Source organism: Panthera leo, chromosome B2 (genome assembly GCF_018350215.1).
Source record: "Panthera leo isolate Ple1 chromosome B2, P.leo_Ple1_pat1.1, whole genome shotgun sequence".
NCBI lineage: Eukaryota > Metazoa > Chordata > Mammalia > Carnivora > Felidae > Panthera > Panthera leo.
In genome coordinates, this window is record NC_056683.1 from 138552384 (window position 1) to 138571729 (window position 19346).

At 36.0% G+C, this 19346-nt stretch overlaps 1 protein-coding gene across 1 annotated transcript in view; it reads left to right on the forward strand.

The window, feature by feature from the left end:
* Positions 1-19346, forward strand: part of SCAF8 (SR-related CTD associated factor 8) — a 158918-nt gene that overhangs the window by 39655 nt on the left and 99917 nt on the right. Inside the window, 5 exon segments of the mRNA XM_042940135.1 lie at positions 12080-12241; positions 13286-13439; positions 14503-14633; positions 17471-17647; positions 18729-18808. Coding sequence (XP_042796069.1) covers positions 12080-12241; positions 13286-13439; positions 14503-14633; positions 17471-17647; positions 18729-18808 — 704 coding nt within the window.

Sequence of the window (19346 nt, forward strand, 5' to 3'; positions counted from 1 at the left end):
ACAGGAGTACATAGTGCTTAAAATTTTAAAAATGGTATTATGTTTGTACTTTACTGTAATTGAATTTAGGTTTTGTACTCTGCCCATGTCCATGTGCCTAGATGTAACCACAACCAGTTTGAGAATCAGTGGTATATGGCATTAAGGATTCAGCAAGGTAGCAGTGTTTCTTAAAAATAGTTGACCGAGAGAAGGATATGTGAATCAAAGTGAGGTGACTGTGTCACTAAACTAGGTAGGTAACCTTGAGTAAATCAGCTAACCTTTATGTGATTCAGCTTTTATCTAATGTCTTGGTTTCTCAATACTAACGGTATTAGTAAGACATATTTTGAGATGCAGAACTAGTGAAGTGAGGCTAAGACACAAGGTAAAATAAAATAATAAGTGTGCCGTGTGTTTTAGGCAAATCACAGTATAAAATAAAAACGTTGGTGATTTGAAAAATACCCCTGTTCTAAAGCTTTTAAAAGTTTTTTTTAAAGCATTTTCAAATGTTGGGGCACCTGGCTGGCTCAGTTGGAAGAAGAGCATGCAACTCTTGATCTTGGAGTCATGAGTTTGAGCCCCACATTGGGTGTCAGGATTACTAAAAATCGATAAATAGATGAACTTAAAAAGACATTCCAGATGTATAAAACAGTGCATCTTAAACCTTTTTGTGCGTAGGATTTAGCTAGGGATCTTTTTTTTTTAACTTTTATTTAAATTCTTGTTAGTTAACATATAGTGTAATAGTAGAATTTATTGATTTATCATTTACATGTAAAACCTGGTGTTTATCACAAGTGCCCTCCTTAATACCCATCACCCATTTAGCCTATCCCCAGCCCACCTCCCGTCTAGCAACCCTTGGTTTGTTCTCTGTCGTTAAGAGTCTCTTATGGTTTGTTTCCCTGTCTCTATTTTCCACCCCCCATGTGTTCATCTGTTTTGTTTCTTAAATTCCACATATGAGTGAAATCATATGGTATTTGTCTTTCTCTGACTTATTTCAGTTAGCATAATATACTCTAGCTCCATCCATGTTGTTGCAGATGGCAAGATCTCATTCTTTTTGATGGCTGAGTAATATTCCTGTGTGTGTGTGTGTGTGTGTGTGTGTGTGTGTGTGTGTGTACACACCACATTTCTTTATCCTTTCATCAGTTGATGGACATTTGGGCTCTTTCCATAATTTGGCTATTGTTAATAATGCTGCTGTAAACATCAGAGTGCACGTACCCCTTCAAATCAGTATTTTGTATCCTTTGGGTAAATACCTAGTAATAGCTGAGTTGTAGGGTAGTTCTATTTTTAGCTTTTTGAGGAACCTCTGTACTGTTTTCCAGGGTAGCTACACCAGTAGCCACCCCTAACTCCTAACTCCTAACTCCTGGGGGTCATTAATCTGTTCTCTCTCTCTAATTTTGCAATTTCAAGAATGTTATGTAAATGTACCCTTTGAAATTGGCTTGTTTTGCTCATTATAATTTTATTAAGATCCATCCAAATAGAGCTCATGTCTAATGGTTCCTTCTTTTTCATTTTTTTCCCCCTTCTTTTCATTTTGAGTAACATTCCATGGTACTACGCATGTACCCCAGTGTGTCTACCCCATCATGTGAGTCGTTTCCATTTGGGGGGGGCTGTTATTAATAAAGCTGCTAGGAACATTTGTCTATGGATTTTTGTGTGAATGTAAGTTTTCATTTCTCTGGGAAAGTAAGTGCATGTTTCATTTTATAAGAAATTGCTTCTGTTTTCTAGAATGGCTGTACCATTTTATAGTCCCACCAACAATGTATGATCCATCCAGTTTCCACATTCTTGCCGTCATTTGGTGTTACCACAATTTTTTTTTATTTTAGCTATTCTGATAAGTGTATAGTAGTGTCTCATTGTGGTTTCATTTGCATTTAGCTAGTGGCTCATGACATTGAACATACTTTCACATGCTTATTACTTGGCATTTTCAGTGAAATATCTTTTCGTGTCTTTTGCCCATTTTCTAATTGGATGTTTTTTTACCATTGGGTTTTCAGAGTTCTTAACAATATTCTAGATGTAAGTCCTTTGTCAGTATTATGGTTTGTAAATATTTTTTTCCTAGTTGGTAACTTGTCTTTTCATTCTCTTAACACGCAGGTGTTTTGCAGAACAGAACAAAGATTTTTTAGTTTTGGTGAGGTTCCAGATTGCATATAATTTTTTAATACTAGAGGAAAACTTTTTTTCATCCTGTTCATTTAAAATAAATTTTTTTAATGTTTATTTTTGAGTGAGAGAGAGAGTGAGAGCGAGAGAGCGTGAGACAGGGAGGGGCAGAGAGATAGAGGGGGACACAGAATCTGAAGCAGGCTCCAGGCTCTGAGCTGTCTGCACAGAGCCTCACATGGGGCTCAAACCCATGAACTGCGAGATCTGAGCTGAAGTCGGTTGCTTAACCAACTGAGCCACCCCAGGTGCCCCTCCTTCCTATTCTTACTTGAAGTTTAGTATTGGGGGTGGGAGACAGATAAAACTTAAGTAAAAATGTAGCAGTAGTGGTTGTGGTAGGGAACCAGAAGCCCACTTCACTAGTTTTGTTTTCTGCCCCATAGCCCTTGAGGCCATTGCATAGATACTTTGTTCTATGGAACCCAGTTTGTAAAACCACTGAATTAGAGTATTGCTTATAGTCAGAAGTACTATTTTAACAAATTTATGAGAAGGTCCATTTGTCGATGTATATAGTCAAATGAGAGATCTAAGAAAAATTTGAAGTATGAATTAATGATATTAAACTTGTAATTTTGGGTACCCTCCAACTCCAGAACACCACATATTAGCTTCTCTGTACTGTCCCTTCACCCACCATAGACAGTGCAAGGAAAGGAGAAGTCTGGCAATAGTTTGATAATGTGTTACCTGTGAGTCTAGGTTTTAGCTGTGAAGGATTTATAGATTAATGAGAGATAGTAATAAATGAAAAGATAAATCAATAATATATGATGGTATTCCATAGGCTAGAAATACTACTTGAAAGTTTACTCTGGCCTCTGGCCTCAGGTGTGGGTTACACAAAGATTTGGGCACTTGGCCAGAGAATGTTTGAAAACAAATTTTTAGATTCTCACTGTCCTTGTGTACTTGTTACTAAAATTCCTTTGCCCCAGGATATTTTAGATCCATTCTTTTTCCCATACACCTTATATGTACGTTTCAAATATATCTCGAGCTTATCAGTCTTTGTTAATGTTTTGCCTATTGTTTTTTATTTAAGAACTTGAGGATGTTTATATAAATGTTTCTTTTTTAATATGACATTTTAACACGTTTACAGAAAAGTGCAGAAAACATGTAAAGCTAAATTTTTTAAAGTTACCTGTGTAACTACCACTCAGTTCAAGAAATAGAGCTTTGACTAAAGTCCCCAAGTGTCTCTTCTTGATCATATCCCTTTAAGTGAACATAGTCTGAATTTTATGTTAGTCATGTCCTTGTTTGGCCTTACAGTATTACTCTATAAGTCTTAATTCTTAAACAATGCTGTTTAACCTGTGTTTTACTTTTGCGTAAATGGAATCGTGTATTATGTATTCTTTAGTGCACTAACCCTTTATCTGATAAATCATTTGCAGATATTTTCTTCCATTTGGTCAGATGCCTTTTAGTTTTGCTGATTGTTTCCTTCGCTGTGTAGAAGCATTTTATCTTGAAGTCCCAATAGTTCATTTTTACTTTCCCTTGCCTCTGAAGATATGTCAAGTAAGAAGTTGCTGTGGCTAGTGTTAAAAGGTTGTTGTTGCCAGTTTTCTCCTCTAGGATTTTTTTTTTTTTTTTAAATTTTTTTTAATGTTTATTTATTTTTGAGACAGAGAGAGACAGAGCATGAACGGGGGAGGGTCAAAGAGAGGGAGACACAGAATCTGAAACAGGCTCCAGGCTCTGAGCTATCAGCACAGAGCCCGACGCGGGGCTCGAACTCACGGACTGCGAGATCATGACCTGAGCCGAAGTCAGCTGCTTAACCGACTGAGCCACCCAGGCGCCCCTTCTCCTCTAGGATTTTGATGGCTTCCCGTCTTACGTTTAGGTCTTTCATCCATTTTGAGTTTATTTTTGTGTATGGTATAAGAAAGTGTTCCAGGTTCATTCTTCCGCATGTTGCTGCCCAGTTTTCCCAGTACCATTTACTGAAGAGACTGTCTTTTTTTCCATTGGATACTCTTTCCTGCTTTGTCAAAGATTAGTTGGCCATATGTTTGTGGGTCCATTTCTGGGTTCTCTATTATGTTCCATTGATCTATGTGTCTGTTTTTGTGCCAGTACCATACTGTCTTGATGATTACAGCTTTGTAATACAGCTTGAAGTCCAGAATTGTGATGCCTCCAGCTTTGGTTTTCTTTTTCAGGATTGCTTTGGCTATTCAGGGTCTTTTCTGGTTCCATACAAATTTTCGGATTGTTTATTCTAGCTCTGTGAAGAATGCTGGTGTTATTTTGATAGAGATTGCGTTGAATATGTAGACTGCATTGGGTAGTATCGACATTTTAACAATATTTGTTCTTCCAGTTTGTAAGCATGGAATATTTTTCCTTTTTGTTGTTGTTGTCTTCTTCAATTTCTTTCATAAGCTTTTCTATAATTTTCAGTGTATAGATTTTTTACCTCTTGGTTAGGTTTATGCGTAGATATTTTATGGTTTTTGGTGTCATTGTCAATGGGATCGACCCCTTGATTTTTTTCTGCTTCATTATTGGTGTATAGAAATGCAACCGATTTCTGTACATTGATTTTATATCCTGAGACTTTGCTGAATTCATGTATCAGTTCTAGCAATTTTTTGGTAGAGTCTTTTGTGTTTTCCACAAAGAGTATCATGTCGTCTGTGAAGAATAGAAGTTTGATTTCCTTCTTGTCGATTTGGATACCTTTTCTTTGTGTTTTCTGATTGCTAAGGCTAGGACTTCCAACATTATATTGAATAACAGTGGTGAGAGTGGACATCCTTGTCATGTTCCTGACCTTAGGAGGAAGGAACACTCTCAGTTTTTCCCCATTGAGGATGTTCTTAGCGATAGGTCTTTCGTATATGCCATTTATGATCTTGAGGTATGCTCCTTCTATCCCTACTTTCTTGAGGGTTTTAATCAAGAAAGGTTGCTGTATTTTGTCAAGTGCTTTCTCTGCATCTATTGAGAGGATCACATGGTTCTTATTCTTTCTTTGATTAGTGTGATGTATCACATTGTTTGATTTGTGCATATTGAACCAGCCCTCTATCCTAGGAATAAATCCTACTTGATTGCGGTGAGTAATTCTTTAATGTATTGTTGGATTCGGTTTGCTTGTATCTTATTGAGAATTTTTGCTTCTGTGTTCATCAGGGATATTGGTCTGTGGTTCTCCATTTTAGTGCAGTCTTTGTCTGGTTTTGGAATCAAGGTAATGCTGGTCTCGTAAAATGAGTTTGGAAGTTTTCCTTCCATTTCTGTTTTTTGGGACAGCTTCAAAAGAATAGGTGCTAACTCTTCTTTAAATGTTTGGTAGAATTCCCCTGGAAAGCTATCCAGTCCTGGACTCTTGTTTGTTGGGAGGCTTTTGATTACTGATTCAATTTCTTTACGGGTTATGGGTATGTTCAAATTTTCTATTTCTTCCTGTTTCAGTTTTGGTAGTTTTATATGTTTCTAGAAATTTGTCAGTTTCTTCCAGATTACACAATTTGTTGGCATATAATTGCTCTTAATATTCTCGTATTGTTTGTATTTCTGCGATGTTGGTTGTGATCTCTCTTCTTTCATTCATGGTTTTTATTTGGGTTCTTTCTTTTTTTCTTTTTGATAAGTCTGGGTAGGTGTTTATCAATTTTGTTAATTCTTTCAAAGAACCAGCTCCTGGTTTCATTGATCTGTTCTACTGTTATTTTAATTTCAGTATCATTGATTTCTGCCCTAATCTATTATTTTCTTTCTTCTGCTGGTTTTGGGCTTTATTTGCTGTTCTTTTTCCAGCTCTTTTAGGTGTGGGTTTAGGTTGTGTATTTGAGACCTTTCTTCTTTAGGAAGGTCTGGATTGCTATATACTTGCCTCTTATGACTGCCTTTGCTGCCTTCCAGAGGTTTTGGGCTGTTGTGTTTTCATTTTCATTGGCTTCTGTATATTTTTAAATTTCCTTGGGGTGCCCGGGTGGCTCAGTTGGTTGAGCGTCCGACTTCAGCTCAGGTCATGATCTCACAGTCCGTGAGTTCGAGCCCCGCGTCGGGCTCTGTGCTGACAGCTCGGATCCTGGAGCCTGTTTCAGATTTTGTGTCTCCCTCTCTCTCTAACCCTCCCCAGTTTATGCTTTGTTTCTCTGTCTCAAAAATAAATAAACGTTAAGAGAAAAAAAAAATTAAAAATTTCCTGTTTAATTTCTTGATTAAACCATTCATTCTTCACTATGGTGTTCTTTAATCTTGAAGTATTCATGGTGTTTCCAAATTTTTTCTTGTGGTTGATTTCGAGTTTCATAGCGTTGTCGTCTGAAAATATGCAGTGTATGATCTCCCATCTTTTTGTACTTGTTGAGGGCTGATTTGTGTCCCAGTATGTGATCTGTTCTGGAGAATGTTCCATGTGCACTCAAGAAAAATGTGTATTCTACTTTAGGATGAAATGTTCTGGATATATCTGTTGAGTCCATCTGGTCCAGTGTGTGCTTCAAAGCCATTGTTTACTTGTTGATTTTCTGCTTAGATGATCTGTCCATTGCTATAAGTGGGGTATTGAAGCCTCCTACTACTATGGTATTATTGTCAGTGAGTTTCTTTATGTTTTTGATAATTGATTTATGTATTTGGGTTCTTTCACATTGGGGGCATAAATGTTTACAATTGTTAGGTGTTCTTGGTGGATAGACCCCTTAATTATGATATAATGCTCTCTTCATCTCTTGTTACAGTCTTTATTTTAAACTCTAGTTCATCTGATATAAGTATAGTTACTCCAGCTTTCTTTTGATGACCATTAGCATGATAGATCCCTTAATTTCAATATGCAGGTATCTTTAGGTATTAAATGGGTCTCTTGTAAGTAGTATATAGATGGGTCTTGTTTTCTTATTCATTTTGATACCCTTTGTCTTTTGATTGGAGTGTTTAGTCCATTGACATTAAGAGTGAATACTGAAAGATATGACTTTAGTTGAATTTTGTTGCCTTGTAGACTTGGTGTTGTTCTCTGGTCCTTTCTAGTCTTTGTTGCTTTGGGTCTTTTTTATTCTGTTTGTGTTTTCTCCACTCAAAGAATCCCCCTTAAAATTTCTTGCAACCTGAGGCGCCTGGCTGGTTCAGTCAGTTAAGCGTCCCAACTTCAGCTCAGGTCATGATCTCATGGTTTGTGAGTTCAAGCCCTGCATTGGGCTCTGTGCTGACAGCTCAGAGCCTGGAGCTTGCTTCAGATTCTGTGTCTCCCTCTCTCTTCCCCTCCCCAGCTTGCACTCTGTTTCTCTGTCTTTCTCAAAAATAAATAAATGTTAAAAAATTAAAAAAAAAAAAAAAAAGATTTCTTGTAGGCCTGATTCAGTTGTCATGAACTCTGTAGTTTTTGTCTGTCTGGGAAACTCCTTATCTCTTCTATTTTGAATGACAGCCTTGCTGGATTAAGAATTCTTTCTGATTCAGCACATTGAATATATCCTGCTGCTCCTTTTGGTCTGCCAAGTGTATGTGGATAGGTCTGCTGCGAACCTGATTTGGCTTCCCTTAAATGTTAAGGACTTTTTTTTCCCTTGCTGCTCTCACAATTCTTTCCTTGTCTGTGTATTTTGTGAATTTGACTATGATATGCCTTGGTGATGGTCGGTTTTTGTTGAATCTGATGGGATTTCTCTGTGCTTCTTGGATTTTCATGTCTGTGTCCTTTCCCAGACTAGGAAAGTTTTCTTCTATAATTTGCTCACATAAACCTTCTGCCCTTTTTTCTCTCTCTTCATCTCTGGGACTCCTGTGGTTCAGATACTATTCCTTTTTAAAAAGTCACTGAGTTCTCTAAGTCTTGTATCATGCTCTTTTGTCTTTGTTTCCCTCTTCTTCTGCTTCATTATTCTCCATAATTTTATCTTCTAGATCACTGCTTTGCTGCTCTGCTTCATCCATCCTTACTGTTGTGTCCATTTGATATTGCATCTCAGTCATAACATTTTTAATTTCATTTGGACTAGATTTTACTTCTTTTATCTCTGCAGAAAAGAATTCTTTGTTTTTTTTCAACCCCAGCTAGTATTCCTATTATCGTGATTCTAAATTCTAGTTCAGACTTCTTGGAACTTCTGAGGTTGCACACTTTGGGAAAACTTGAATCATCAGAAGTCTCAAAAATGACAGAAAAGTAGTGTGTTTACCATCTAAAAGAAGATACCACTTATTCTTTACACTTATTTTGTGTTTCCAATTTAAGTTATGTAATTAAATGTTGTTTCCTTAAGTAATATGTAGATTGGTTCATAGCAGTAAAGATCTTGTAGGCTCAATTATATACGTTTAGTATTTGTTGAACCTTCCTTCCCAATCTTTGTAGCTTTTATTTCCTTTTATTGTCTTATTGCATTAGCTAGGACTTCCAATATGATATTGAAAAGCATTGGTGAGAGGGGCATCCATACCTTGTTGTCATCCATACTTGGTCTTAGTGGGAAAACTTTTAGTTTTTCACCAGTGCGTATGATGTTAGTTGTAGGTTTTTTATAGAGCCTGTATCTCTGGATCATGGACTTAACACATGCTTCTTAGTTTTTCTTAATCCTTCTTAGGCAGGACAGGATGGCTATAGTAGACTGGAGTTGGGTATTCTTCCTCCAGGTCATTGAGGCTCTGGTTAAATAGATTCTCCTGAGCGCATACCTTCTTAAGAACAGAATGCTGCTGGCTATCTCAAAATGGTTCCTTTTCTCCCCCTTCTGCCAGAAACAGGAGAGGATTTTTCTCTGGTATTCACTTTGAGAACTCATGTAGTGTCAGGTATGGCCGTGTCCTGGGAACAGCCCTTTACTACATGCTTTTGTCAGCATCCTTCAGTGCTTTGCAAGTACACCCACGTGCTCCTGGTTTTACCATTCTAGCTTTGTTTCCTTTAATGTTAACTTTTTGATTTTTTTTTAATGTTTTATTTATTTTTGAGATAGAGACAGAACATAAGCAGGGGAGGGGCAGAGAGAGAGGGAGACACAGAATCTGAAGCAGGCTCCAGGCTCTGAGCTGTCAGCACAGAGCCCAACATGGGGCTCGAACTCACAGACTGTGAGATCATGACCTGAGCTGAATTTGGACACTTAACTGAGTGAGCCACACAAGCGCTCCTAATGTTAACTTTTAATAGCTGAAAATGGCAGCACAAATTCTAATAATAGAATTGTTATATAAATGCTATGTGTTACATAGTGCTGATCTAGCTGCGTTTCAGGGAGGAGACAAGCTGAGAGTCTCCATGCTGCTCTGCCATCTTGATTGCAGTCTCAGTCTAATGAATCATTAGATTATTTAATAGTCCATATATTGCAAAGTATGTGGTCCAAGGAACCTAGAGAGTATTTTTGTCAAAAAACCCTGACTTTGATGGTATTCACATAATAGCTTAGATAACATTAGAATGAAAATCACAAAATATGTTCAAAGATGCATTCTCCCTGTGTTACTGCCTTTCTCTCCCTTTAAAAAGGGCTATTTCTGAAGCACAAAAAATTAGAAATTACTAGAATGTAGTTTGAAGATGTTATAACTGAAAACTCAATGTGACATAAGTTTATGCTTATTATTTAAAGAGTAAAAATTTCTCATACCAGTGGAAAGCCTTAAGAATTACTGCATTTTTAGTACTGGAACTTGAAGAGAAAATTGAAAAAACATTTCACATTTTTGTTTTTAATTTTTCCTTAGGTTTCTAGTTGCTGACTTAGCTAAGTTTACCAATTATTAAGTTATTTTAAAGCATGAGGTCATACTTAAGAATTTTTTTTTTTTGTCATTTTATGTGACTAATAGTACCTAATCTATAAGTGAAGGAAAATCTGTCCCACATTTTAATGTATAGTATATCTAAAGATCCTGTGGATGAAGAAATGTTTTTTTCCCTTAGGCCTTACAGCTTATTACTAAACTGCTAATATATTTTTGAAGCTTTGGAATCTTCACAGTAGGCCATAAAGGTCCATTTATTATCTTATATACTCATGATTCTTCTGTGTTGTGAGTTTGTAATCTGAGTGTTTGTACAAATCAAAGAAAAAGATGCATTTCTTAAAAATTTAGTACATTCATTACTTAGCATTCAGTATTAATTTCTGAAGTTCTTATGAGCAACTTCTAAATTCTGTTCAGTCTTACTCTCAGGGTAGTTATTTATATGAAATATTTCAGATTATTTTGTTTTTAGGAAAATTAAAATGCCAATAAAATACTTAATAAATAATTGTTAATCACTTATCTATATTTGTGGCATTAGGGAATAGATACATTTTAACAAAATGAATATCCTGCTTTTCATTAAATTAAAATTTTTTTTTCTCTTTACTAAAATACATTTTTTGCTTGGTTAGGTTTCTGTTTCTTTGAATGTATAGTAATCAGGAAAATAGCCTTGGACAGATACATGAGCTCAAGGACAAATAATGCTCAATGTTTTTGGAACTTGAGGGAAAACTATTTCAGACTTTCAAAAACCTTAACTTTCAACCTTTAGGTAGGTTCAACTTAAAACTTCATTATCCAAACACCAACATTATTGCCCTTCTATGAAATATTTCAAGTTCTTAACAGTCAGAATGTTGCAATAGATACTGTGAATTGGTGCTAAAGGACTCCTCATTTTCTTGAGTAAATAAGACTTTGAGGATAATGTTCTTGAAGAGTATTTGAAAGGGGGTGCCTGGGTGGCTCAGTCGGTTAAGCGTCCAGCTCTTGGGCTGTGCACTGATGGTGTGGAGCCTGCTTGGGATATTCTCTCTCTCTCTCTCTCCCCCTCCCTCTCTCCCTCCCTCTTGCCCCTCCCCTACTCACACTGTCTCTCTCAAAATCAATAAACTTAAAAAAAAAGAGTATTTGAAGGAACAAATGAAGCATCATCTTGTCTTTTTGCAGAATGGAATCGCTCATTGCCTCCACTGATAATGCCATTAGAAATGTGTGTGTGCGTGTGCGTGTGCGCGTGCGTGTGTGTTGGGGGTGGATTGAGGTACTTGAGTTTCCAAGGATTTTTCAAGAATGTAATTGTACTTTAGTGCCATATATGATTGCCAGGAAGTTACTTTAGGTGACTTACCTAATTACACCCGAAAGTTGAACCTTGCAGCCATGATTCCATGTTAAGTAACATATGCTTGAGAAGCAGGTTTTCTTATGCTTCTGGATATAGGGACAAACCAGGAGCAGTAAGCTTAATAGTAAAAGGAGTCTTCATTGTGCTCACTTGACCAGATAGGCTAGAAGAGCTTCTGGCAAGAAAGTAGGAGGCTTATATTATATTCCTCAATTTGGGTGGTGGATAAGAATGTTGAGAAACATTTATCAGTGGAGTAGCTTAAAAATATTTTTATAGGATAGATTCTTGTAATCACAATGGTAGTTTCTTATCTTTCTTACAGGTGTGGTAGTTGAGAAAACTTTTGAGACTTTAGGGTCGGTGTATATACAGTGTTATAGTTTGTCTTGTTATTTGTTCCTTCCTTAGTACAGAAACCCCTTTGTTACACATTTCAGATGAAGTTTAATACATGTTGGCCATGCTTTTTTCTAGAGCTCTTTCCTAAATTTGCTGCTTCCTTCCTTGTGGCTTTTCAAAATCATTAAAGAAAAAAAATTTTCTTGTAGCAGTGCCTTATTTATTCTTTTATTTGTCATCCAAGCTAGTTATGCAGTACTATTACAAAACTTAGGTGATTGGCAGTTGAACTGGGTGTCTGGAGTAGCCAAAGTAGATTGTTTAAGATGCTATTCTAGAGACAGATGGCGTGGAATAGTCAGTGTCTGAATATTCGTTATGTCTACATAAGCATTGTTTCTGTACTTGTATAGGATTTATAATGAAGGTTACCTTCCTTCTCATTATTCCTTCCCTTCCTACTCTTCTTTTTTCTATCAGTGTAAACCAGAATACAAGGTACCTGGACTTTATGTTATTGACTCTATTGTACGACAATCTCGACATCAGTTTGGTCAAGAAAAGGATGTGTTTGCACCCAGATTTAGTAATAACATCATTAGTACTTTCCAGAATTTATATCGTTGCCCTGGGGATGATAAGGTATGCTTTTTTTTTTTTTTTTTTTTTTTTTTTTTAAGTCATTACATTACCTTTTGGTCTTAATGAGACTCTGGATTATCTTAATTTATGATTTTGTTACCCTTTAAGTAATTTTGAATTTGAATATTTAGTTATTACACTATCCATGTTCTGAGATTCTTAGAATCTTCTGAAAGTGGAGAGATGTAGATGATTTTGCTAATTTTTAACTTATTGAAGCAGTTGGTTGGTGTTAAACTGGCTATAATAAGCTTTTGGAAATACACTGAAAGCTTATTTATTTGCACACAAAACTAATTCAGTGTTTTGATATTTGACCTGAGCTGATATGCACCTATTAAGTGTCTATGAAACGTGGGTCTGCCAAGCAGTTGATAGAAAATAACTGCATTTATTTTGTTATGGTGGAGTTTCACCAGTGCCAGAAACCACACTGCTGCCTGCCAGTCTGAGTGAATAAATATTCCATACCACATAAAAAGAAGGCTTTGGAACCTGACAGAGAATAAAAAAGTTTATGTGTGTCCAAAGATGTTAGAATTTTACTTATTTTGGATGCTGATTTGGAAATTTAGTAATCTCTTCTGATAGGTTGATTGCACTATTAAAGTTTTAAAAAGTCATGTAAGATAAGGACTTTGTCCTGAAGTTCGTTATTTGTTTAAAAAATAAAGTTAAAATGACCTGTAAATACAGCTTTGGTGCTGAGATGAATCCTGATCACCTCAGCAGCCTGAACGCAGTCTCCAGCCAGCCCTAACCAGCGATCTCCTCAGACCTCACATAGAAGCTGGAACCTAGTTGCCATTCTTGCCTTTCGCTAAATGTAGCTTTCATTTGTCTCGTATATCTATCCAGATGAACCTTTTTTTCCAAGTGTGTTAAGCAGATGCAAAATTACAGAAACATGATTTCAGAGGTGGAAAGGACTATAGAAGTATTTTAATCCGTCCTTCCCATCCGCTGCTCAAATAGTCTCTGAAATGACTGTGCTAAGGCTCTGAAAGCAAAAAATTAAAATGTCATTTTTCTTTTTACCTCTAGAGTAAAATAGTGAGAGTATTAAACTTATGGCAGAAAAATAATGTGTTTAAGAGTGAGATTATTCAGCCTCTTCTGGATATGGCAGCAGGGATTCCTCCCCCGGTTGTCACACCTGTTTTGGCCAGTACTACTGCTGCTATGAGCAACACCCCAGGTATGTTCCTTCCTTAGAGATTTGTTCTCTGAATATTCTACTCCTGTTTTTCAGGTGATTATTCATACGTAAAATAACTGTTTGACAGTGCAGGAGAATTTATCTAGCATTAGATAACTGAAAGGAAATGTAATTTGAAGGAAAAATAAACTCAGATTTTATATTTGTGTGTAATTCTTTTCTAAAAATGTTTTAAATCCCTAGTAACAAATATAATGAATGTTGGGAAATTGGTTTGTCACTTAGGTTTTTTTCCTGGTTTAGGCTGCCTGTAGTCTTTTAAACTTGCATGTAAATCACCTCAATATTCACAGTCTAGTAGGGGAACTTACTATTTATAAGGAACCCTGAAAAAATTATTTAATGGAGCCAAGAATACTTTCGTAATAATCTGAAAATCCTGTTTTTTGAAGTATATTTAAATGACATTTAAAATTTATAATAATTTAAGTATTAACATTTGGTTTATATTTAGTTTTTGTTGTGTGTGTCTGTGTCTATACACCTATACATCCTTGTTTGTTTTTTTTTTTTAAGTTTATTTACTTAGAGCAACCAGGGGAGGAGCAAAGAGAGAGAGGGAGAGAGAGAATCTCAAGCAGGCTCTGTGCTGTCAGCACAGAGCCCAATATGGTCTATGAGATCATGACCTGAGCCGAAACCAAGAGTTGGACATTTTAACTGAGCCACCAAGGTGTCCTCATATACATCCATTTTAAACAAAAATAGCTTTATATTATACATACTGTTTTATATTTTTTAAAATTATATTTTGAATATTTCCTCCTGTCATTGAATCTTCTTCTGTAGTAAGATTTTTAATGACTTCTAAGCATTGTAGGCTCCTTTAAAGTAGTAGCTTAGTTAATGAGGACAAGTATGGACAGATCCTTTTGGTATTTTTTTTTCAACCTACCTAATTCTGTAATTATACAATAAAATAAAAACATTTATTTAAGTTTGTATATATTTTATAAAAGTGACAAAGCAAATCTCTCTACCTTTCCAAGTCTTATTTATTTACTTTACATATTTGTTTGGGTGGGTATGTCTTTTTTAAAAGGAACGCCTGTGACACCTGTTACTCCAGCCAATGTTGTCCAGGGTCTGCCCGATCCATGGGTATCTCAGATAACAAATACAGATACACTTGCCGCTGTAGCTCAGATCTTACAAAGTCCTCAAGGCCAACAGGTGAGCATTTTTTTTGTTACATGAACAGTGATTTAGAGCTCATTTTCATAATGTACCACCTAAATAATATGTGTTCTCTTATTTTGTAAAAATGAGATCACACTAGTACTCGGTAGCTTGCCTTTGTTTTAAATTTAGTAAAACATCGTTATATGTGCTGTTCTATAAAAAATGCATTTTACGCTAAAATATTGATTTAGCACCTAGTTTTTGCCAAGCATTATTAGATGCTGTTGTTACTCCGCTGACAAGACAGGGAGGTCTTCTGTCTTGGGAAAGATGTCTTTCTTAAGTATAAAGCTTTATTTAGATAGTGACACATAAGTGAAAAGAGTGAATTTTTAGAGGGACTAGGTTTTGGAGAAGGGGTCAGAGTTAGGGAGGGTAGCCAAGAGAAGGTGTTTTTGAGGAGTGGCATTTGAAATGAGACTTTGAAATGGAACTAGTCATGGTAGGATTTGAAGATAGCTCATTCTTAGCATCTCCTTTTTTTTTTTTTTAACCTGTCCTTTAAAAACCAAATTTATTATGATCTGTGCAATAAAATCCCCCAAACTCTTTTTCCAGATATTCATAAGATTTCAGCCACCTGTAAGTTTTTGTTTAAATGTCACCTCACTAAGTCTTTTAAAAAGTGATTTAAAACTGCACATTCTTAACTGCACATTCTTTCACCCCCATACTTCTTTTTCCTATCACCTGCCTGCCTTCTTTCTTTCTTTTTTTTTTTTTTAAAGTTTATTTTAACTTATTTTGAGAGAGAGCATGTGTGCAAGCAGGGGGTGGGCATGGAGAGAGAGAATCCCAGGCAGGCTCCACACTGTCAGTGCAGAGACCAGTACGGGACTCGATCCCACAAACCAGGAGATCATGACCTGAACTGAAATCAAGAGCCGGATGCCTAACTGACTGAGCCACCCAGGCGCCCCTTTTCTATTACATTATATAATCTATCTTGTATTACATTATATAATTTACTTATTTTGTTCATTCTCTGTCTCTTCCCACTGGAATGTATGAAGGACATACATACAGAAGGACGAGGAGTTTTTTGTTGTTTTGTTCACTCCTGTATCTCCAGTATTTAGGTAGCAGATGGTCAGTACATTGTTGTAGAATGAGTGAATGGTGAGTGTATAGAGCATAACAATGCTGGGTACACAAAAGATCTTTTAGAGTTGAGACGTCTGGAGGATCAGATGGCCTGTGTATATAAGTTAACGATGACAAATCTGAAATGGTAGACCTAAATGTGGGACATGGGTTTCAAAAGACAGAAATGGTAGGCTGAAAAAGAAAGGGCTTAGCAGTGTGGAATTGCCACAGATTTTTACGTTGAAGTCACTTGATCTGAATGGTACTTTAATGGATGAGGGGGGAAAGAAGCCTAGAGATAGCAAGTATTGGTAACAGTGATAAAGGAAAGGAAGTAATGAATATGTGAAAATAGAGTAGTAGACTCTAAAAGGACAGTCTGAGAAAAAAGGGACTATTCTAGAGTTTTAAACGTGTAAAAACGAATGGGGAAACTGAATTGGGTGTTAGATAAAATTATCAAATTATTTTATTTTGTGCTAATGATATTTTGAAAATAATTCATAAAGAAAATGTTCTCATTTAAAAGACACCTATTCAAATAAATAATTTTGGCAGGAGAAGTGATTTTTCCAGAAGAAATAGTACAAAGAATTTCCAGATGAAATAGTACAAAGAAAGTAAAGAAGACACAGTAATCGGTAGAATATGAAGTCTGAGTAGAGGGAAAAGTAGGGTGCTGCGGTGCTTTGAACCTGACTGAAACAGTAACAGTGCTGTGTGGAAAAATGGGGATGTCAAAAGAGATGTGTAAACCGGAAGATATGATATTAACCCCCTTCACTCCCCCCCTCCCTGCCCCCGCCCCACCCTTCCTCCTCTCACTGCCTTTCATCCTCCTTCCCCCTCCCTCCCTCCGTCCTGTGTGTTCTGGAGCAGTAACTCAGCTGTCATATATTTTTGTATTACTTTCTTTGCTCTCCCATTAGTAGCTCGTAGTAGTTGTTTATTTGATAGCCAGATGACTCTAGATTGTTTCTTATGTTGCTGTTTTTAGATAGGCCTGAAATTACTTACTTTCGTCTTGGAAGGCTTTTGTACCTTCTCCCACTGTAAATTGATCTTCACTTAAACAGTACACATTCATTGTTTCTATTCTGAAGTGATAATTTTCAGATTCAACCCAGGTTTAGATCTTGATTAGGAAAGTATTAATTACTTGTAAGATGTACGTAGGGTTTATCTAACTATGAAATATCTTCAGGACCTTAACTGTTGTTTCTGCTTTTTCAAAGGATGAGGGAATAGGAGGAACAGGGATTTGCTTTCAATAGTTGTTGGCACTATTCACCTTTAATTTCCTTACTTCGAGACTGCTCCAGGGGACAGATTTCTTACTTTTTCTGCTTTCAGGAGATGTGTTATCTGATGAGAAATCTGAAAGATAGCAGAAGCAGTTGTCACTTGTTCTTTTACAGAGATGAAGGAGTTTATTGAAGAAGGAATGAAAAGCTTAATGAAAAAAAAAAAAAATCAGTCTGTGTCTGACAAGTTCTTTACCTGTTCTGATATGACCACTTTATTAGGCTTAAAGTTCAAGACTTCCCAGAAGCACAGAAGACCTATTAAGGATTTTTTTTAAATCTTTTTTTTTTTTAATTGTTGTTTTGAGTTCATATAAATTTTTATTTTTCCAAAGACTGTAGGATGTAGAATTTTATTGACTGAAAGTTTTAGGTGGGTATTCTTGCAAATAAAACTCAGCATGTGTTGGTAATGACTTTTCCTTTTTTCCCTTCCAGCTTCAGCAGTTGATACAAACTTTACAGCTCCAGCAGCAGAAGCCTCAGCCTTCTATCCTGCAGGCCCTGGATGCTGGGCTGGTTGTGCAGTTGCAAGCTCTCACGGCCCAGCTGACGGCGGCAGCTGCAGCGGCCAACACCCTGAACCCCTTAGAACAGGGGGTGTCTTTCAACAAGGTAGAGATTACGTTATCAGATCTGTTCTGTAGGAAGTGTTCCATTGTATATGCTATCGTGTGGATTCTAAGTCTGTAGACTACGTTTTATTATAGAACTATTACAATATGCATTGGACTGTATAAGACATTATGAATTTTACAAAAAGTTTAGGCTTCCGAAAGAACTCCACTTTTAGAATGTTCTCTTTTCACTGAAGTTAACTAGTTGGTAAAATTGTTTTTTCACCGTTGAGGCAAATGATAATTTTCTGAATTTTTGAATTTCTTTTATGGATGTTACAAATACACTAATTTTCATGTTCTATGTTGTAAAATTTTAACTTGCTAAAATTATAATTGTTCAAAATGTGGAAATTCAAAAGAGCACTTCTCTACAAGTTGTCAATATGCTGTAATATTATGATAAATCGAGGCCTGACTATAAAGAATAGTGGTTTTAAAGTTGAAAATCATTCATGTGTAATTTATTGTGTGTTAGCCTCAATAGTCTTGTTAATTATGGGACTATTAAGATACCTTGGAAGTATTACCCATATTATTTGTGCTTCTGCTGCTGTATTTTTTAAGGAAAACAAATGTTGATTTGTTTTGTTATTAGACTTTTTTAGCTAGCACCTTAGTCTGAAAATAAATAGCTAAACCACATAAAAAAACCTTTAAATCGGTCATGTAAAAGATAATAGAGCATCCTAAGAGGAGAAATGTACTAGGAATAAATCCATTGATTATAGTTGCAGATGTTTTTCAATCAAGCTTTATTCTCATTGGGAAGCCACTTAAATATTTTAATCCCAGTCTTTTATAAAGCATCAGTATTTATTCCGTGTGTTGTGATTTGTTTTATTACATAAGGCAGTGTATGTCAGAGTACTTTAAAATAAAGATCCACTCAGTTAAATGCTTTGTTATAGCATAACATAAGATTATATAAAACATTTTTGTATTAAATGGTACAGGTAAATTAATGGGATGTTACTGACATTCAGAATAGCATTAGTAACATATTTTCATGTGAAGAAGCACTTTTTAATTTGTCTTTCTCTTTTTTTTTTTCCTCCCCCCGCCTCCCCGCCACTTAGAAGTTGATGGATAGGTTTGATTTTGGGGAAGATTCTGAGCATAGTGAAGAACCCAAAAAGGAAATTTCAGCTTCTCAACTGTAAGAATTCTTTCTTTATAACTATAAACTTTTCCCATTACTGTGATAAACATTGGATGGGACATTGCCTCCTGAACCACCAAGTGTACTGTGAATAAGTTGGGATATAATTTCAGGTTGTTGAGCACTCACACTACAGAAAGATGGTGGGGTTGTTGTCTTGTTGCCTCCCTCTATTATTTGGACTCTCAGATCTTTGCAAATATTTGGGATATATCAAAATTCTTACAGGGAAATTGATAGATGTTGATAAATCTAGTTGTGATATTTTCTGTCTGTATTAGGCTTTATGTTATTTAATTCAGTTGTAAGAATATTTTAAATAATAGGAAAGAAGCTTGCTTCTAATGTCAATGACTACTTCTAGGAAGTCTGCCAGATTCTGGGAGTGTTTCTGACTAAGCAGGAGTAAGGATTAGGACTGTAGGGACTTCATTTTTTTTTTTAAAGATATGGATTGTATATTTTTATTTAGATTAGTGTTTTTTATTTTTCTCAAACAGTTCTGTGCAGCCCTAGGTTCTTGTGGGTTTGAGAA